We start from the raw sequence: 22,162 nt of genomic DNA, 5'->3' as shown, positions 1-22,162 counted from the left end.
TACGCATGGCACACGCATGGCACACGCATGGCACACGTATGACACACGCATGGCACACCGCATGGCACACGCATGGCACACCGCATGGCACACCGCATGGCACACCGCCGACAACGATCCCCGGCCAACATCGGTGGCGAGTGGCACCGATCGGCGCGGTGAAGCATGGTCAAGCAGCCCGCGTGACACAACTGCTCTGAGCGGTCGACTGGGATGCCGCACTCACCTGACGTGGTTATCGCGGAATTTTTCTGACTGAGTGGCGTTGATTGCGATCACCCGGAGATCCTTATTGACTTGGGAGGCCATTGCTGAACCTAGGCAGAACACACAAAGACAAAAAGGTCCCTCTTAGCAGAGCATCAAACAGACTATTGGGGTAAGTGCTGTTAGCGAGCATCTACAGAGGTTGGCACAGCACACGACGGGGTAGTTGGCCAGCACCACGCCCGGCTGCCTTTGTCTCTCCAGCACACAAAGCCAAAGATCCCCCGTGTAGCCTGAACAGACTGTCAGGGCAAGTGCTGTTAGTGAGCGCCTATGAAGGCCAGCACAGAATACGAGAGGGTGGTTGGCCAGCACCACGCGGGGCCACCTTTGTCTCCCCAGTGGCAATGTTTACACACCGCACCAGGTTCATAAAATCTTCACTGGGTGGCGGTGAGCGGGAATTAAACTCGGGTCCTCAGGTTTGTAACGCAGTGTAATAACCACTGCGCCACCGCTCCCCAGCTCACACACAAGCGCACACACAACACGCACCCACACACACAACACGCGCACACACACAACACACGCACACATTCGACATGCACTCACACACAACATGCGCACACACGACACGCACACACATACAACACGCGCACACACGACACGCACACACATACAACACGCGCACACACGACACGCACACACGACACACACACAAACACACGCACACACAACACACGCACACACACACAACACACGACACACACACAACACGTGCACACACGACACGCACACACACACAAAACACACGCACACACAACACACGCACACACACACAACACACGACACACACACAACACGTGCACACACGACACGCACACACACACAAAACACACGCACACACAACACACGCACACACACACGACACACACACAACACGCGCACACACGACACGCACACACACGACACACTTACACACGACACGCACTCAAGACGCGTGCATTGCACTCAGACGGCACCGCTCTGCTTGACGGTGCCACCAGAGGTTCGCGGTTCGAGGCGAGTGGCCACCGTGGTCGACACTGAGGTGTGCGTGGTAACCGTAGCCGTGCGCCGGATCTCCGCAACGTCATTTGTACAGACCGGGCCATTGTGCGCCGGGCGTCAGAGTCTCAATTTTGCCAATTTCGAAAATCACCCACAAATGACTTAAGTTGAACTCCACACACCCACAGAGGCAATCATCGCCCCGTTCTGGCAGCAGGAGAACGGCCCGCCGGCCACTCTCAGAGACCGCGACTCGCCCTGCTCTCTTGACTTCTCGCCCTGGGTAGGCAACACAGACTTTCATCTCAACGCTCATTTTCAGGGAAGCTAATTCCTGGTAACGTTGGTGCCAAGCAAATGTTTTTCCAGTCGTGTTCACACACAGCACAGACAACAGCAACACGGTGCTGCGAGCCAGAAGATCCCCACCGAGTCTACAGGTTCTCACCCAGGCGGGTCCTGCACTGGGTCACCCGGCCCATTTAAACAGGGAAATGTTTATTTTCCGTCACGGGCGAGGAGACCGGAGTAACGTGGAGACGATTCAGGTGGCACGTTTCCGTCCGGCACGACGTCCCGTTCGCTGCAGAAGCTCCCCCGGCCACGTGAAGAGGAACGTCGGACATCCCGCGGGAGAGAACCGCGCCACCTGGGGGCAGCCCACGCGGTGTCCACCGATTGGATTCAATAACCCGCTCTGCCGCACCGCCACCTAACGGCCATCTCGCTGTGCTTTGCCATGCCGACCGGAGTGGCTTGGTGGTGGCGGTGGGAGCGGTGGGAGCGGCGGGCACCCACCCAGCGCCAACTCCGCGAGGCTGCCGCTGGTGCGGATCCAGGGCGTGGGCAGGGCGCCGTTCCGGAGCCGCGTGCGGCGGCTCTTTACGCGACTGCTTTGTGACAATTATTTATGAAGGACAACCACCGCTGTCTCGTATTAGTTTTTTGACCTAATAAAAAAAATGTGGCCCCTCTGGTTATTTTGGTTGCCGGCCCCTGGTGTAGAACGGCAGTAGTGACTTTAAGGCCGCGGTGGTTAACGAGCCGGGCGATCGCGAGTAGCGGAGTATCGCTTTGACGGGGCCATCTCTTCCTCCTTCTTCGTCTTTGTGAATCGGACGGCGAGACCGCTTTATCTGCTCCGCTGCTCTGTTCTGGGTGGTGACCACAGTCGCCGCATGCTGATCGGAAACTTTTTAATTTCCCATTTTCTGCATCGTCGACGTGGTCAAGTATTCGCTTCAGCTGCCATGGTGGGTGCGGATGTGCTTGAGGGTTGTGGCCCAAAAGATTAAAGCCAGGATCTTCTGTGGCAGGTCAGTCACAAACTAGGCTCAGCCACGCTTAGCTTCTGAGATATGACGACGATGACAATGACGATGATAAAACAATAAAAACGATGAAAACAATAACAAGAATGATGACAATGATGATAACAATAACGATAACAAAATAAACGATGATGATAACAATAACAATGATGATGATGACAACGGAAGATGACGATCATGATGATAAACGATGATATCAATGGTGGCGATAATAGAAAGTGACACTGATGATGATTACAATGATAGAGGATCCTGATAATGCTCGTGGGTGATGGCGAAAATGGAAGAATACGATGATGATGCCGATGACGCCGATGACGCCGACGATGACGACGCAGATGACGACGCAGATGACGACGCCGATGACGACGCCGATGACGACGCCGATGACGACGCCGATGACGACGGTGATGACGACGCCGACGACGACGCTGACAACGGCGATGACGACAATGATGACAACGCCGTTGACAACGGTGATGACGACGGTGATGACGACAGTGATGACGATGCCGTTGACAACGGTGATGACTACGGTGATGATGACCAGTGGGTGGAACGTGCGCGAGGGCGGGCGGGCGGGCGGGCACGGTCCACGGGCGGCTCTCTACATTATTTAACAGCGGGCGGGCTGGTTGAAGCTTAGGAGCGTGAAAGCGCGGAGTGGCGCCATGGGGAGTGGCGCCCCGGCAAACGCGACCCCCCGCCGCCGGTGTGTGATTAATGCATGAGCGCCGATTGTGAGCGAGCGGCGACACCAGCGCCGTCACGCCAGCTGCCAGGACGCTGCGCACGGGGCGTACGGGCACAAGCACGTACGTGTCGCCGGTGGCTACTCTGCCGCTGCACGCGGCCGCCTGTAGTGATCCGGCACTGTGGAGGAGGCAGCGAGGGTTGGTGGATTGCACGCGGATGTCGTCACGAAACTCCCTTCTTCCCGCGGGCGTCGAGGAGGAGCCGTACCCTGGCTCGCCAGGAGAAAGGCGGTACAGCAATAGTGTCGTTGAATATCATCCGTCACATCTGTACGGGATCGAGGGTTTCCCCCTGGCACTCGTGGGTTTTCTCCGGCAGCTCCAAATTACCTCCCACGTGTACAGTGAGGGAAAAAAGTATTTGATCCCCTGCTGATTTTGTACGTTTGCCCACTGACAAAGAAATGATCAGTCTATAATTTTAATGGTAGGTTTATTTGAACAGTGAGAGACAGAATAACGACAACAAAATCCAGAAAAACGCATGTCAAAAATGTTATAATTTGATTTGCATTTAATGAGGGAAATAAGTATTTGACCCCTCTGCAAAACATGACTTAGTACTTGGTGGCAAAACCCTTGTTGGCAATCACAGGTCAGACGTTTCTTGTAGTTGGCCACCAAAATTATAGACTGATCATTTCTTTGTCAGTGGGCAAACGTACAAAATCAGCAGGGGATCACTGTATAAGCGCTCGGTGATCGGCCGATAACGTCTTCATGTGTAGAGGGCCACAAGAGCTTTGGTAATAGTTGGTACCGGCTCACCACATCGCTGGCTTCCCGCTACTCCTCTCCTCGTTCCCGAGTCGTCCCCTCTCTCCCTACGACAGCGCAAAGAGACTGCTCTGCGAGCGCGTGTTACAAGCTATTGTTAGATTATACTCACAAAGGACACAGTTTGGTTTCAAACATCTCGTATTTCTGGAAGCGACGCCATCCGACGTCACGTGCCACCACAAACCGACCTCAAGACCGGTGATTTCACACTCTTGGATCAACCCGAAACAACGTTAATGGCTGAGTCGACCTAGAGGAGGCTCAGGACCAGTTCAGATAATCGTGATAGGTATTAGCTGTGAGCAGAAATCTCACTTGGGTTTCTGGGCAGCATAGCGTGCTCACCACTGCACCACCACTTCCGACACACGCACACGCACGCACCTGTGCACCCATACGGCCACAGACATATTTGTTCACCGCGGATTATTCACTCCGTGTCGAGTTTTGTCAACCAACCTCCATTGTCACATTTCTCTTGGTCGCTTTCCTGCACTGAAGTGCCATTGTTCTCTCCGTTGCGAACCTGCGTCCCGAGTCTGCCTGGCAGAGTGGACGTGCGTCACGAGGGCTTCGCAGCCACACCTGTGGTCTCGTTCATGCTCGTTTAGTCTTGGGCGAGCGTACGTCTCACTCGTACGTCTTGGGCGAGCGTACGTCTCGAGCGTTACGTCTCTGGCGTTACATACGTCTCAGGCGCACGCGAGCTGCGGGTGTGTCGTGGTTGATGTGGATAGCGATGAATGGCACAGGGGCAGCAGTGGCGAAGCGTGCTACAAACCGCGGCCGGGGCACCGAGACACGGTGAACATCGGTGGCAAATATCTGAACCGGTTCTGTGCAACTCCTAGGTTGATTCAGCCTGAATTATGGTAACTGGTTCAGTGTGTCAAACATCAGCAATGGGGAGACAACAGTCGGTCGGGTGCTCGCTAACGGCACACGCACCGGCGACTGCAAGGAGCCTTTGTTATTGTGTGCGAGTGTGTGAAAGTGTAAGGCACGGAACGTAACGATTGGGTCAGCGACGGAGATTGATGCTCACACTCGTGATACGTGCACCGAACCACACGGGAGAGAATGAAATATTTTGGCTTCGCGGAACTTTGCATGCTAACTGCGCAGCAACGTTTCTTCTTCGGGTAATGGGGCACATCAAACAGAACGAGCGAGACGAACAATAGCCGTGAGATAACAGCAACGAGGTAGATACATGTGCGTGAGTGTGTGTGAGTGGGAGTGTGTGTGAGTGCATGTGTGCGAGTGTGGGGAGCGAGGGTGTAGCGGTTAGCGCGCTGTGCTACAAACCCAGCAACCTGAGTGGGATTCCCGCTTAAGGCCAACACCAGTGACGATTATCTGAACTGGTCCTGGGCCTCCTCTTTGTCTTTGTGAGTGAGTGCGATTGAGTGTGTGTGTGGGGTGTATGCTGTGTGCGAGTATGCTGATGATCTGGTGACTGCTGCTCACGTTGGAGGCGCTGCTGCTGAAACTGGAGTGTGTCACTAAGAGGGGAGATCTTACCATGAGCACCACCAAAACTAAGCGCCTGCCTAGGTATTTTGTGCCACCAAACAGTCCACCCCCTCAGCTCCCCCAGGATGGATTGTGTTAGGAACTCACAAATCCTTGAAAGATCTGGACACATTCCTATCAGTGAGCTCCTCCGGCAGGCAAGGCTGCATTGGCTGGGTCATGTAGCCCGCATGTCCAGCCACCGTATGCCCAAGGAGCTTCTGTATGCCCGCATAGAGGGGGCCAAACGGGCATGACATGAGATGGTGAAGAGATGGACTGATGCGGTATGTGAAGCTGAGTGGACTTGTTGATGACTGGTACCAGCGGTGTCAGGTTCGGCCTCTATGGAGGAGGACACTACTGGGAAATTAGAGGCAGTCGCCCTCCAGCAACAACGGAGGGCAGAGGAGTGACGCTCAAAACAACGAGCGGGGCGCGTAGGGGATACAGCTTGTGCATCTACCAGTCATCTCAATCAGCTAACCCACGGCACCTGGGTCTGTCCTGGGACCTCCTGTCAGCGAGTCTTTGAGACTTCACATGGCCTCAAAGTGCTCCTGGCCTACAACAGGCGCAGTGGTGACGTTACCGTCACTTCGTGGTGAATGGCGGGTATTGGAGTGTTGGTTTGTGAGTGTGTGAGTGAGTGTGCTGGCAAGGATTATTCAACATCGCCTTGCTAGGCACGCTGAGAAGAGGCTTGCGGAACCCCAATGCGGTTTCAGGAAAGGGCGGTCCTGCACAGATGCCATATTTCCTGTCCGTCTGCTACAGCAGAGGTGTAGGGAATTCCAACAAGACCTACATCTTTGCTTTATTGACCTGGTCAAGGCCTATGATACCATCAGTAGGCCTGGGCTCTGGGTTGTTCTTCATGCTTTCCGAGTCCCTGACGCTCTGCTCACGATCATTAAGGACCTTTCATGATGGTGAGCGGGCCCGGGTAAAACTACGTGGCCGGGAGTCAGAGCCATTCCCTGTACACATTGGGGTGTGACAGAGATGTCCTCTAGCTCCCACATTATTTAACATCTATTTTGACCACGTAGTTCGTGAAGCCTTCAATAGCTGCACCAGGGGAATTTCCATTTGGTACAGATATAATGGGAGGCTGATCGATGCCCGGGTGCGGTCAAGGGATGGCTCCCTATTGGTCAACCACGCTATAGATGCCGATGATTTGGTAATTGCTGGTCATTCAGAGGAGGAGTTGGAGACTCTGCTGCTGAAACTGGAGCATGCCACTAAGAGGTGGGGCCTTACCATCAGCCCCACCAAAACTAAGCACCTACCTGGATATTTTGTACCATTGGACACTCCGCCCCCACAATCGGTAATGGGGCAGTTGTGGAGAGAGTGGAGAGTTTCCCATACCTGGGCAGTGTGCTCATGACCGGCTCCGGTTTAATAGCAGAGGTCTCACTCCGAATCAGTCGAGCGGCAATATCTTTTCATCGGTTGCGTAACGCTGTGTGGAAGCTACCTGGTCTGTCGCTCCGCACGAAGCTTCAGGTCTTCTCGGCCACAGTCATTCCCTCCCTTCTCTACGCTTGCGAAACGTGGACCCCCTTAATGGAGCATCTTCGCCGGTTAGAAACATTTAGGCTGGCCTGCCTACGATCCATCCTGGGTTTAACCAGGCTGGATTGTCTGAGGAGCTCGCAAATCCTTGAAAGATCTGGGCAAAGTCCCATCGGTGAGCTCCTCCGGCAGGCAAGGCTGCGTTGGCTGGGTCATGTAGCCCGCATGCCCAGCCACCGCATGCCTAAACAGCTTTTGTTCAGCCAGGATAGAGGGGGCTAAACGGGCACGGCACGGGCTAGAGAAGAGATGGAGTGCTGTGGTACAGGAGGACGTGGAGCTGAGTGGACTTGCCGATGACTGGTACCAGCGGTGTCAAGATCGGCCTCAGTGGAGGAGGCTCGTGAAGGACGCTACTGGGCAGTTGGAGGCAGTCACCCTCCAACAACAACAGAGGGCGGATGAGCGACGCTCACAACAATGAGCGGAGCGACGAGTGGCTAAAGCACAGCAAGTTGGCACAGTAGGGGGCACAGGTGGTGCATCAGCCAGTCATCTCAGTCAACCCACGGCACCTGCGTCTGCCCCGTGACCTCCTGCCAGCGGGCGTTCGACACTTCACGTGGCCTCAAGGCGCACATGGCCTGGCACAAGCGTCGTGGTGATGTCACCGCCAGTTAGTGGCGAATGGCGGTTGTTGTTGTTGCTGAGTGAGTGTGCGAGCGGTAGTGATTAGTGCCCTGGGCTCCAAACCCGGCAACTCGAGTTTGATTACCGCTCACAGCCACCAAACACCAGTGACGATTATCTGAACCGGTCTTGCACCTCGCCTAGGTCGACTCGGCCTCAAATGAGTACCCGGTGCAGTGTGCAGTAAACATCGCCACCCGGGAGATGAAGGCGGTCGGGCGTGGTGCTGGCCACCCACCCCCTCGTGTGCCGTGCCGGCCTTCATTAGGCGCTGCTCCTCTTGCTCCAACAATCGAATTGGAATCAGAATCTGTATTTAGACTGCAGGAGGAATCCGATGAGCTATGAAGATCTTTTTCACAGATGTCCAGTAGGGACGGCTCAGCAAGTTACAGCAACGACACAACAATCAACAACCAGAGTGCAAAGTGCAGGAAAGGTAAGCAAGTCACTGAAAGCAAACGAAAACATTTACACAAAGTGGGTAACGACAAAGTGTAATATAACTACAAAGTACAACACATTCCTGCCGGGCTCTTTTTAACACCAAATGCAAACTTGGGCAAGGCAGCAAAACAACAACAACAGTCCCAGACCACACCAAGACAACAACAACAGTCCTAGACTACACCAAGACAACAACAGACCCTCAATAAAATAGCTCTAAAATGTAACTATCAATACACGAGTAAAGATAAACGTTACAAATCACTATTGGTTGTAATTGTTTTATGATGTCTGTGTGTCTGTGTTGATTCATTATTTAGTTTACCTCTATCGTTAAATGTCTCTGTGTGTGTGTCTGTGTAGGGGAGCGGTCGTGGAGCGGCGAGCGAGTTCCATTCCCGCTCACGGCCAGCACCGGTGACGATCATTATCTGAAGCGGTCCTGGGCCTCCCCTAGGGTCAACTTTAGTTCCTGAAGCGGTGTGTAAACATCGTCACCCACCCCCTTGTGTGCCGTGCCGGCCTTCATAGGTGCTAGCTAATAGCACTTGCCCCAACAGACTGTTCAGGCTATACGTGGGATCTTTGTTTTTGTGCGTTTTTGTGTCCATCTCCATGCGATTGTCCTTCCCCCGCACCTCCAATTAGCGCGGGTGGCTACGTATGGTGCGAAAGAAGTTAAACATATACACATACCACATACATACAACATACGCACAACAAACATTTCCCATCCAATATACATACACCATCCAATATACATACACCATACAATATACACATACCATACAACATACATACACCATACAATATACAGTGAGGGAAAAAATATTTGATCCCCTGTTGATTTTGTACGTTTGCCCACTGACGAAAAAAATGATAGTCTATAATTTTAATGGTAGGTTTATTTGAACAGTGAGAGACAGAATAACAACAACAAAATCCAGAAAAACGCATTTGTCAAAAATGTTATAAATTTATTTGCATTTTAATGAGGGAAATAAGTATTTGACCCCCTCTCAATCAGAAAGATGTCTGGCTCCCAGGTGTCTTTTATACAGGTAATGAGCTGAGATTAGGAGCACACTCTTAAAGGGAGTGCTCCTAATCTCAGCTTGTTACCTGTATAAAAGACACCTGTTCACAGAAGCAATCAATCAATCAATCAGATTCCAAACTCTCCACCATGGCCAAGACCAAAGAGCGCTCCAAGGATGTCAGGGACAAGATTGTAGACCTACACAAGGCTGGAATGGGCTACAAGACCATCGCCAAGCAGCTTGATGAGAAGGTGACAGTTGGTGCGATTATTCGCAAATGGAAGAAACACAAAAGAACTGTCAATCTCCCTCGGCCTGGGGCTCCATGCAAGATCTCACCTCGTAGAGTTGCAATGATCATGAGAACGGTGAGGAATCAGCCCAGAACTACACGGGAGGATCTTGTCAATGATCTCAAGGCAGCTGGGACCATAGTCACCAAGAAAACAGTTGGTAACACACTACGCCGTGAAGGACTGAAATCCTGCAGCGCCCGCAAGGTCCCCCTGCTCAAGAAAGTACATATACATGCCCGTCTGAAGTTTGCCAATGAACATCTGAATGATTCAGAGGACAACTGGGTGAAAGTGTTGTGGTCAGATGAGACCAAAATGGAGCTCTTTGGCATCAACTCAACTCGCCGTGTTTGGAGGAGGAGGAATGCTGCCTATGACCCCAAGAACACCATCCCCACCGTCAAACATAGGAGGTGGAAACATTATGCTTTGGGGGTGTTTTTCTGCTAAGGAGACAGGACAACTTCACCGCATCAAAGGGACGATGGACGGGGCCATGTACCATCAAATCTTCGGTGAGAACCTGCTTCCCTCAGCCAGGGCATTGAAAATGGGTCGTGGATGGGTATTCCAGCATGACAATGACCCAAAACACACGGCCAAGGCAACAAAGGAGTGGCTCAAGAAGAAGCACATTAAGGTCCTGGAGTGGCCTAGCCAGTCTCCAGACCTTAATCCCATAGAACATCTGTGGAGGGAGCTGAATGTTCGAGTTGCCAAACGTCAGCCTCGAAACCTTAATGACTTGGAGAAGATCTGCAAAGAGGAGGGGGACAAAATCCCTCCTGAGATGTGTGCAAACCTGGTGGCCAACTACAAGAAACGTCTGACCTCTGTGATTGCCAACAAGGGTTTTGCCACCAAGTACTAAGTCATGTTTTGCAGAGGGGTCAAATACTGATTTCCCTCATTAAAATGCAAATCAATTTATAACATTTTTGACATGTGTTTTTCTGGATTTTTTTATTGTTATTCTGTCTCTCGCTGTTCAAATAAACCTACCATTAAAATTATAGACTGATCATTTCTTTGTTAGTGGGCAAACGTACAAAATCAGCAGGGGATCAAATACTTTTTTCCCTTACTGTACATACACCATACAACATACATACACCATACAATATACACACACCATACAACATACATACACCATACAACATACATACACCATACAACATACGTACACCATACAATATTCATACACCATACAACATACATACACCATACAATATACATACACCAGACGACACAGGCATCGTCTCAGCACCCGCTCGCTCGGCTTCTCCGCCGGCTTCCGTCAACGGCGGGAGCCCGCGACGCGGTCGCGAGTCCGGCGCCACGCAACTCAACTCTCTCTCCAAGCGCACACAGCCGTTGCACCCCGACGTCACTGCTCGCACGACACGCGCGCGCTCAGCACGTGGGTGACACTACGGAAGGGACGACGCTGCCACCAGCGTCCGCCCTAACGCACAGCCGCACCGCCACGGCCTTCAGCTCGACGGGTCTCTCCCGAGCACCCGCCATGACACCGCACCAGGAGCGGTGAAGTACGGTCGAATAACCACCAAAGAGAAAGTTACCCCGTACAGCCTCGACAGACTGCCGGGTTCATAGTGCAACGCGCTCACCGCTGCGCCACCGCAGTAACATACCCACCCCGCCCGCCCCATCCCCCACAAACCACACGGCATGTGGCAGGCCCTCATCCAGCAGTGGATCGAGCCAAGCGTCACGCGGGTACAACACGCTGGCACACTTCTCACGCGCACGAGACACTCCGAGTTGACCGGCGAGCCCCTCGTGCGAAGTCAAAACGCGCTCCGGAGCAAGCGCTAGAAATCTGGCGTCCGTCACATCGTGAAGCCGTGCGGCCTCATCCCAGAGCCAAAGACAAACCAACCGTGGGCACCGCCAGGCGGCGGTGCAATTCACGCGCCGCGCTACCAACCCGGCCACCCGAGTTCGATTCCCGCTCACGACCAAAATTTCGACCGGGCCTGGGCCTCCCCTTGGTCGACTCGGCCTTAAATGAGTCTTGTAGCTCAGGGGTCCCAAATCCCCGGGCCGCGGACCGGTCACGGTCCGTGGCCTGTGAGGAGCCGGGCCGCACAGCAGGAGGTGAGCGGTGAGCCCGCGCGTGACCCGCAGAGCGTCGCAGAGCGGCGCTTTGCAACGGTGATGTCGTCCTAGCAAGCGGCTCCGGGCAGTGCCGTTCGTGGCGTGCGGTATCGGGCTCGCCGCACTGCATCCCGAGCACCTCCCGCAGGTGCAGATCCGTGCCAATCCGCTGCTGGATGAGGGCCGACCAACGCCGTGCCGATCGTGGTGGTTACCTTGAGCATACTTTCACCGTGCTGGGCAATGCGGGCTGGTGAAGGTAGGGACCATAGATGTACAGTACAAGAATGTATTTTTGCCCACTGGCCTGTCAGATGTCAGCCAATCTCAGTCAGATCTCGGCCAGATCTCGGATTATAAGCAGGGTTGAGAGCAGTCCAGTGCGTGGATGGGTGACCACTATGCATAACAGACATTATAGGCTGTGGGGAGCTATGTATCGAGTGTCAACTGCTACAATCCAAAATATCTTGGATGGAAAATTCCACTTGCAGCACTTGGAGTGATCGGGTGTGAACTAGATAAATAATACCGTTAGCAGCGCAGAGACATTTTTAATGCGTGCAATCATCTAAAAATCCAGAACACTATATTAAAAATATGCAAAATCACCTGTAACAATGTAAAAGTCCAAAGTCCTAAACGCTTAAATCCTTAACTCCCCCCGAGTATAAAACGCCCCGTGCCTCTCCATGCCAATGAATTAAGATCAGAGGGCACCCGCAGCACTGTACCTGCGCGCGGGCGTAAATCTGGCACCGGACGACAAGTGGCGGCGTTGCCGGTGAGGGGATAAGGAGCTCAGGAGGCAGATTCGCATCTCGGCACAAAGCACTCAGCCACGAAGCAATTGCCAGGCGTTGGCTCCGCACCGGCAGAGAGAACTCCGGCGAGAAGATAACGAAACGCTTTCGACTCAGGGGGGCCCTCAGCAAGGGGCCTCGCAGCTTCACCGATAACAGTGGTGGGCGGCAGTGGTGGCGGCGGCAGCGGCGGCGGCCCTGGGAAGTTCACGCAGAGGGCGGAGAGGGCTCCGCCACCAACTTTAGACTCGCTCGCTATCAGCGCCGGCGGAGTGCGTGCTTATTTAGAGCTCCCGCGCCCCGCGTGTGGGACGGACGTCACGAGCCGCAAGCAGGCGGGGGGGGGGGGGGGGACACCGCTCGCTCGGTGAGAACCGCGAGTGCCGTGGTGGTGCCGTGGTGGTGCCGTGGCTACGTCGCACAGACGCTCCCTGTGGGCCACAAGGTGACTCGGGACCACTGGCCTGGAAACGGGCGTTGGTCTGCCAGCAAGGGGCACGGGAATTAACCCTTCCATTCATCGAGGAAAGCCTCAGTTGAGTGTCTTGCTTGGGAATGCTTCACAAATTCCATCATAGAGAATGTTCGGGGCGAAGTAAACTGGAGTAGCTAGAGAGAATCCAAACACGTGCATCTGTTAGCACAATTGTGAAAATCTAAAATTCAACAGCCACACCGCTCGAGATTCCACTAATTGACACTGGTATAGATTCCACAGATTCACACCGCAATAGATTACACAGATTTACACCACTGCGGATTCTCCAGATTCACACCGCTATAGATTTTACAGATTAAGACCGCTATAAATTCCACCCGATACAAAAAACAACCACTGCGGATTCTACACCGCCGCTTTGCGAAACCGGCCCTGAACTCCGGAACCATCCACGTCCCTGAACTCCGGAACGGAGCAACGCAGGGTGGTAACGACCGCCCCACTGCGGTGCTCCTGGCGGTGGCGCCGCTACAGCTCCCCTACCCGGCACGCCTCCTCCGCGTGGCGCAAGGTGGCGCCGCGTCGTCGGTCGGCACCATTGCGGACGTCTTGTTCCTTGCGCGCGCCGTCAAAAGGGGCTGCTCGTGTGAGCGCACTCGTGGGAGCACTTTCGCAGCTTGCAGCAGCAATGAAAATTTGAATCAGGCGGCCACGCTGGTTAATACTGTGGTGCGGATTAGCCGTAATCATACCACCACCGCGACGATGCCGTCTGATTCACAGCGGACGTTAAAGATCTCCGTGACGTCATTCGCAAGAGTCGGCCGTCATGTGTGCCGGCGTCGCAGTCCAGCTTTGCCTAATTTGAAATAACGACACCGCAAACGACTCGAGCGAGATTTATACAAATGTAGAGGTGATACGCGCTGGGATTAGGGATCGTATGCCAGCGCGTAATGATTGGCTGTGTAGGTGGTGACGCGCGCTGACGGTGGAGGATCAGGGGTCAGCGCGGGGTCGTGGGTTACGGGGTACTGATTGGCTGTGGGCCCGTGACGCGCTGAGAGGGAGTGATCGGGTGGCAGCGCGGTGTGATTGGTAGAGGAGTGTTAACACGCGCTGGGGAAAACGGATCGTAGAGAGAGTGCGTCGTGATTGGTTCACTAGGGAACGATGCTCACGTCGACGTCCGGATCAGCTCCGTCTCTCGTGAGCAGGGGCTATAAAAGGGGATGCACACAGGCGTAAGAGCAGTATGTAACCAGCGAAGAATGAAGACGGGGATGAAGACCTAGGGCCCTGCGGTACCTAGTCCCGCTGTCCTAATGGGACCGGGACTCTGTGTAACCCAGAGGCGAGTGTAGTGTGTGTAGCCATAGGCATAGAGTCTACACGAGCCGAATGTATTGTGTGTAGCCAGAGGCATAGGGTCTACACGAGTCAAGTGTATTGTGTGTAGCCAGAGGCATAGGGTCTACACGAGTCAAGTGTATTGTGTGTAGCCAGAGGCATAGGGTCTACACGAGTCAAGTGTATTGGGTGTAGTCAGAACCATAGAGTCTACACGAGTTAAGTGGAGTGTGTAGTCGGAAGAAAGGAGACCACACGTTGTATTGTGAACGTAAAGATTTAATAAAAGTGTGTTACCCGTCAAGAAGTTCCTGCCGTCAATTCCAATACTTCAACTGGCGTCAGAAGTGAAACGGTCTTCCAAGCATGGAGACAAGGAAGACCCGTCGGACCCACGGGATTGACCGCGGGGACAACCTCGACGACTCGGGCCAGCTGGCATCGGGGGGTGAGGACGAGGAATTGCCCACGCTGCAGGATCCGCCGACGGCGCCGGACGAGCGACGGGGGACCGACGCCGTGCTCCGCGAGGCGCACTCCCGCCTGAAGGAGCTGCTGCTCGCCGCCGCGTCCATCTTGGCGGAGATCAGTTCGTCGGGAGGAGCGGGGACGGCGGTGGACGTTCTACAGGGTCGCCCCGCAGATTCCCGCCAAAACGATTTGGCGATTCCCGCCATTTCATCTGCGCCGACTTTTGGCGGGAACGGCCATCACCACGTGGCAGCGGTTCTCCAAGCGCGCCCGCTTACGTCACCAACGCGCGCTGCGGACCGCCATCAGACACCCGCCACTGGGGCCGCCATATTACACACCGACGGGGCGGCGGAGAGGAAGCACGAGGAGGAGGACGACTTCATCTTTCAACAGCGCCTTCCCACGTTGTCAGCCTTCAAGGCGGAAGGCGGGGATTGGAGCCAATTTCAGCGCAGGTTTTTGGCGCATCAGGAGATGTCCGCCTGGTCCGACGCTACGGCACTGCGGGCACTGCCTGCCATGCTGGACGACAACGCGCTCGCGGCCTTCACGTCCGCACGCAGGTCGGACCGCTCCACGCTCAAGGACGCGCTGGCTCTCATGGCCAAGGTCTATGGTCCTCCCTCGGCGTGCCGCCATCATTTTTATGCAAGACGGAAGGCGGACACGGAGACTGTGCTCGCCTACCGCACGGCGTTGCTTGCTCTCGCCGACGCCGCGTTCCCTCGTATGGACGAGGAGGGCCAAGATGCGATGGTTTTGGAGCAACTGCTCAAGTTGGCGCATGACCTGGGGGTCCCCATCAACACGGCCGACGAGACCGATATTTCTTCCTTACGGGTCGCTACGAGCATACAAGCGCACGAGGTCCTTCAACGTAAACAGGGGGTTGTCTGCAACGCTGCCGTGGCCTCAGCTCCGGGCCCGGTAGTCACCGTGCCCCAAGTCGTCAGCCCACGAGAGGAGGCGTTCATCGCGGAACGACCGGGGGACTGGAGGTCGGGGGGCCGTTCGCCTCTGCGAGCGGCCCGCAAGCTGGAGCAACCGAGATCTCCGACGACTGTCATCACGTGCTATAACTGCGGCCTCCGGGGCCACGTGGCCTCCGGTTGCCGCGCCCCACGTCAGCGCGCCATGGGACCTCGGCTGGACGACGAACAAGGCCCCAAGTCATCCCTACAAACCCCGGCGAGTCGCGGCACCTCACATGCTCGGCCTGCATACTCGACACGCATGGTCCGTCGCGTTGCGGCGGAGGAGAGCCGGTTAGGGTTCGGGGATTCGGTTCGGCGAGGGGGGTTCGGCCGGGTCCGGGGAGACATTAAATGGTCGGAGTTGGGGCACAGAATAGTGGCTGCCAGAGCGGGTTCATCCGTCGTTACGGGATCTATTGATGGGGTCGAGGTCAGGGTGTTAGTGGACACGGGGGCATCGGCGACTATTATATCGGACCTCATTTATAACATTCTCCCTGTACAATGTCGTCCGCTTCTTCCGGTGGATGTGCCATTTTACGCCGCTAACGGGGGATCGTTGGGCATTATCGGTCAGATTAGGGCGTCCATTTGCATTGGTGATATCAAATTGTCGGGACCCGTTTTCGTTTCGTCCTCCCTGGCGGTTCCTTGTCTATTGGGCACTGATTTTTTGGCAAAAATGCCCATCAAAATTCTCATTGATCAGCGTTGCATTGAACTACCATCGGGTCGCCGTATTTCATTTTTGACGAACCCTACTGAAATTCGGACGGCGTGCGCTACGATACAAGCGTTAGCAACACAGACCGTGCACGTGCCCCCGGGTTCACAAATGTTAATTCCCCTCCGGTTGCGGAAACCATGGGTGAGGGAGACCTCGGATCAAGGCACGCTTTTGGGTCCTTCAAATAGGTCTGTTGGAGGTCTCGATTTGTCGGTGGCTCACCCTTTGGTTGGGGCTGACAGGGATCCGTTTGTCATGGGTTTAAACGCTGGGTCGCGGCCGGCCGTCATTCAGCAGGGCACCGTGCTAGCTCACGCGGCACGGGTCCCTGCGGAAGAGCGGCTGGTTGCGCAGGCTGATCCGAGCCCCACGCAAAACGTTAATCCGAAGGAGGACCTCGAAGGGGTCGATTCGCTGTGCGCGCGACACACAAATGCCGATGCCCTGTCGCGGTTGTTGCCTTGTCACAAATGTGCGTGCTTGTCGGGATCGGCGCGCTGTAAACTGCCAGTTACGGAAGGTATGGAGGAATTGGTTGCGACCGCGGGCACACCAATTGGGGATGTTCCCGCTACCCCAGGGGGTCAGGACTCGCTGCTCTCACTGTCGTTGATTGAGTGGGGCCGTCTCCAAATGGCGGACAGCTCCCTGCTAGCATTGCGCCGCAAGACAAGGGGTTCCGAAGGGGACCATGAACGAACTGGCTCCTACGTGCTTAAGCAGGGCCTGTTAATGAGATGGGACAGTTTGTCCCGGCGGCACGCGATTGTGGTGCCTTCTGCTGTGAGGGGGAAGGTTGTCTTGGCCGCACACGAACGCCTCTTGCATTTGGGAGTTAACAAAACGCTTGCCCTGCTTCAGCGTGACTATTATTGGCCGGGAATGGGGGGTGACGTGGTGAATATTCTGAAGGGTTGTGTTGAGTGCGCCAGACGGAAACCACCGCCTGTGGCAGCTAATCCACCGCTGCAATCTATTCAGGTCTCGCGCACTAACGAGCTCGTTGCACTCGATATTCTGGGGCCTTTTCCAGTCACGCCTAGGGGTAATAAGTACCTGTTGGTGGGGGTCGAATATTTTACCCGGTGGCCTATGGCGTGGCCACTCGCCAACCAGTCGGCAGCGGCTGTGACGGACGCCTTTGTCCAGGGCTACGTCCTGGACAAGGGGGCTCCCGAACGCTTGCTGACCGACCAAGGGAAACATTTTTCGAGTAAATTACTGCAAGAGGTGTGCGACCTGTTGGGTACTAAGAAGGTGCGTACCTCCCCGTACCACCCGCAGACGGACGGGATGGTTGAGAGGCTCAACAGGACATTGACTTCTATGCTGTGCCAGCAGGTGTGTGAGGCACATGTTGATTGGGACCTGCAGGTTCCTGGGGTCCTCGCCGCGTATAGAATGGCCCCCCATGCAGCTACGGGATTTTCCCCGTTTTATCTGATGTACGGTCGGGAAGCCGACCCGCCCATGGAAACGCAGCTGGGTCTGGCCGCACCACGGACTAATTCGAAATTGGCAGAGCATATTAAATTTAACATTCATAAGCTGACAGAGGCAAGGGAGGCCGCACGGCTTAATTCGCGGGCTCGCCAAATTGCAAACGAGCGGTTGCGTGCACGGAAGGTGTCCGTGCACAACTGGGAACCAGGTGACAGGGCCTGGCTGCATTGCCCTCAGGCACCTTTGGCTACGTCGCCTAAATTGTTGAAGCCATGGCGGGGACCCGTGGAGGTCGTGCGGGTTGCACGCCCCCAGTGCGTTCAGATAAAATGGGGAAAACGCCGTTGGTACGTCCACCCCTCCCGACTGAAACCGTTCTCGCCTCCATATGGCCTCCCCTTGTGTCGTGAGGGCCGAGCATGTGACGTGACCGACGACCCTAAGGGGGAATTGTCTTTGCCTGCTCCTCACATGTCTCCGCCTGATCCGCTCCCAGGTGTCTCGGAACTGACAGCTGCCGACCACCGGCGGCCGGATCTTCGCGGCGGGGCCGGTCCTTCCAGGCCCGATCCGCGCCGTCTAGAGCTGCCGGAGCCACCGGACGTATGCCAGCGTCCCGTCCCATACGACGGACCGGCCAGACGGACTCGCGCTAGGTCGCGCTACTTTGTGTGACCTACCATGTGAGGAGTCGAGGCAGACGGAGCGCCTCGGCACTGCGTTTAGTCACAGAGACACGTGGCGCGTTCGTTTTCGGGTGTTCGCTCTTATTGTGTTGTTCGTCGGGCTGTATATTGCTTCATATTTAAGTGTTGTGTTGTGTTGTTGTTGTTGCGTTACGGGGCACACTGGGAGGTGGAGTTTCTTTATTACTGCGTTGACGTTAGGTTGTGTTGTTGGTTAACAGCCGGGCCGGCTGCAAGCTATGTGGGAGGGGGTGATGTAGAGGTGATACGCGCTGGGATTAGGGATCGTATGCCAGCGCGTAATGATTGGCTGTGTAGGTGGTGACGCGCGCTGACGGTGGAGGATCAGGGGTCAGCGCGGGGTCGTGGGTTACGGGGTACTGATTGGCTGTGGGCCCGTGACGCGCTGAGAGGGAGTGATCGGGTGGCAGCGCGGTGTGATTGGTAGAGGAGTGTTAACACGCGCTGGGGAAAACGGATCGTAGAGAGAGTGCGTCGTGATTGGTTCACTAGGGAACGATGCTCACGTCGACGTCCGGATCAGCTCCGTCTCTCGTGAGCAGGGGCTATAAAAGGGGATGCACACAGGCGTAAGAGCAGTATGTAACCAGCGAAGAATGAAGACGGGGATGAAGACCTAGGGCCCTGCGGTACCTAGTCCCGCTGTCCTAACGGGACCGGGACTCTGTGTAACCCAGAGGCGAGTGTAGTGTGTGTAACCATAGGCATAGAGTCTACACGAGCCGAATGTATTGTGTGTAGCCAGAGGCATAGGGTCTACACGAGTCAAGTGTATTGTGTGTAGCCAGAGGCATAGGGTCTACACGAGTCAAGTGTATTGTGTGTAGCCAGAGGCATAGGGTCTACACGAGTCAAGTGTATTGGGTGTAGTCAGAACCATAGAGTCTACACGAGTTAAGTGGAGTGTGTAGTCGGAAGAAAGGAGACCACACGTTGTATTGTGAACGTAAAGATTTAATAAAATTGTGTTACCCGTCAAGAAGTTCCTGCCGTCAATTCCAATACTTCACAAAGTAGAGACATTCGACGACGCAGAGGGTCTGCGTCTGCTCCTCGGCGTCTGCGCAGCAAACTGTTAACGGCTCGAAGGCCAATTCACAGAGAGCTCGCGTCCGCTCCCTCACGATGTTCTAGTTTTCTCAACAAACCGAGTTTAAGATGAAGATGCCACTGTGCCCACAGCCGTCGACGGCACCGCCGCCACCACCGCACCCACGCTCTCTCCCCTCTGCCCGATTCCAATGCTGCTGCTGCACAGTAGACACCCAGTGACCTCCAGGGTCTGCCCTGATGCTTTATTTCCAAAGAACATCGTAAAATGTAATCTCCAACTATAAAGTTAGCTAATCTCTCTCTCTCTCCACTCTCTAGATAGCCCATTACCTGCAACGGCAGCTGTATATATTTTACCACCATTATAAGGCAATGTTAGTAATGAAAACGCGTCTGAGAGTCCGTCCGTCGAGCGGGGAGATGGATCAATGAAACCGGTCCTGAGCGAGACGTGGTGGCGGCTCATTGAGGCCTTCATCCAGCAGTGGAGTGACCACGGTTAACGATGAATGGTTGACAGGTGGAGTGATGAAGTTGCGGCGGTTAGCGCAGCGCACTACGAACCCAGGAACCCCGAGTTCGATTCTCAGCCAGGGCTTACATCGGTGGCGAGAGAGAGAAAGATGACCGAGCCGGTCCCAGGGCCCACCGCTTCGCCGGTCCACTTCCAGCGTGCTACGGCCTCAAGACCAAACGGCCAAACGGCCCGCAGGCTGTGGGGCGGGCCTGCGTATGTGCACCGCATTGTTGTGCATAGTGGCAGCAGCAACATGTCTGCTAGCCACGACGAGAGGGCTGCAGGAAAGAGTTGGTGAGGCTTTGCTGTTCCTCCTCCGCTGTTCAAAGAGCACGGACCGCACTGGTTTACTTTCTTGGTCCATAGTTTGGGTTGCGAGTCTACTGTTGCACTCACGTGGCTTGTCTTTAATGAGATGGGTGCATGGGCATGTCAGTGTTGTGATGAGGTTCGCTGGCCACACCAGGGTCTCCGAGGGATGACAAAGCGAGGAGGGGCGATGTTTGGGTCTGGAATGAGTTTATTCCGGGTGTCTGCGTTGTCCCACCGAGTTCACTAGCAGCATCCTTCTGGATCTGGGTGAGATTCGAGGATGGTGACAGCAGCGTGATCCAAGGAGGTCTTGGTTGATTGGTAGGTGGTTATTGTTGCATGATCCTGCAGATACTTAGTGGCAGAATGTTTGCCAGAACAGGGAGCCAGGGAACTGGTTAAAGTTTCAGTGTTCTGATCACGATGCACATCGCGTTACTCCATTGTGCATCTCGCAGTGCTCTGTGTGAGCTGCTGGAGTGAATGGAGCACGTGCGTCCGTAACGCGCGATTCCAGCGTGCATCCATAGTGCTCGTTCGCAGCGCACGTTCAGAGCGAGCGTTCACTGTGAAAGGACCGAGACCAAGGAACAGCAGAGACTACGGCGCGAGCGCAAGCTGCAGCCATCCGCGGCGCGGCCTCGGTGATCGGACTCGGCCGTCACGTGCACCCCAGACGACGCCTCACACGGCCTTGATCCCGTTACGTCGGCCAATGCCGTCGCGCACGATGCTCGGAGAACGACGCCGACGCCACTTACGCAGGGTTCGCACGTCAATCCGATGCTGGACGAAGGCTTCCCCACGCAGCGTCGACCGTCTGCCCGTACTTCACCACGCCGGTCACTGCGCAGCCGTGACCAGAAGCGGGAGTTCGGGGCGAGCCGGGGAGATGACGAATCTATCTTGAGTCGTAAAACCGACAAGATATCCAAGAGAGATGCAACAGAACGTTCACTCGTCCGGATAAGTCTTGACGACTGATATCACACTCAAGGCCCTCTTTTAACACGAGGCTGCTGCTGCACATTGTCATGACCGCGCACGTTTTGTCCAAAATACACAGGATCAGCTTTTTTTTTGTTAACACCAATTCCGAAAAACCACCAATGCTTGCTCAGTCAATGTGGTTTCTAATGCGGACGTAATATACTATTTTATGGTGCAAATAAATATCAATTTCCGCCATCTGACAATTGCCAACAGATATTTACGGTTCCCATCGCGTTGCAACCGCGTTGAGGATGTGTCGTTTGTTTCCACGCTCTCCTTCCAGTAAGCCACACGGACCGCTCATGAGGTCTTCAGTGGTAGGTAGTTAGCAACACAGCGCCCGCTAAGCGTGCTCGTTTTGCTCTGTCACAACTGGAAGCAATTTGAGACAACTTTAGTTGTTGGTTCAATTAATTGCTTCTCACGTGCTCTGAGCACTGTAGGTCGTGACGCCGCGATGGCAATAAGCCTCCGAGAGGAGCCGTGCTTAGTGACAAAGACAAAGATCCCCCATGTAGCCTTCACGGACTGTTGGGGCAAGTGCTGCTTTCGAGCGCCTATGAAGGCCGGCACGGCACACTAGGGAGTGGGTAGCCAGCACCACGCTCTGCCAC

The 22,162-nt window shown here is 54.9% G+C and overlaps 1 protein-coding gene across 1 annotated transcript in view; it reads right to left on the bottom strand.

The window, feature by feature from the left end:
* The window catches only part of LOC133357648 (phospholipid-transporting ATPase IA-like), a gene marked incomplete at its 3' end in the record, with an annotated part of 80,486 nt that overhangs the window by 40,845 nt on the left and 17,479 nt on the right, over nucleotides 1–22,162 (bottom strand). Inside the window, 1 exon segment of the mRNA XM_061575719.1 lies at nucleotides 227–317. Within this exon segment, the coding sequence (XP_061431703.1) occupies nucleotides 227–317 (91 nt within the window).

Source organism: Lethenteron reissneri, chromosome 59 (genome assembly GCF_015708825.2).
Source record: "Lethenteron reissneri isolate LAM-NWPU_2019-01 chromosome 59, ASM1570882v1, whole genome shotgun sequence".
NCBI lineage: Eukaryota > Metazoa > Chordata > Hyperoartia > Petromyzontiformes > Petromyzontidae > Lethenteron > Lethenteron reissneri.
This window is presented reverse-complemented; position numbering and strand designations above follow the sequence as displayed.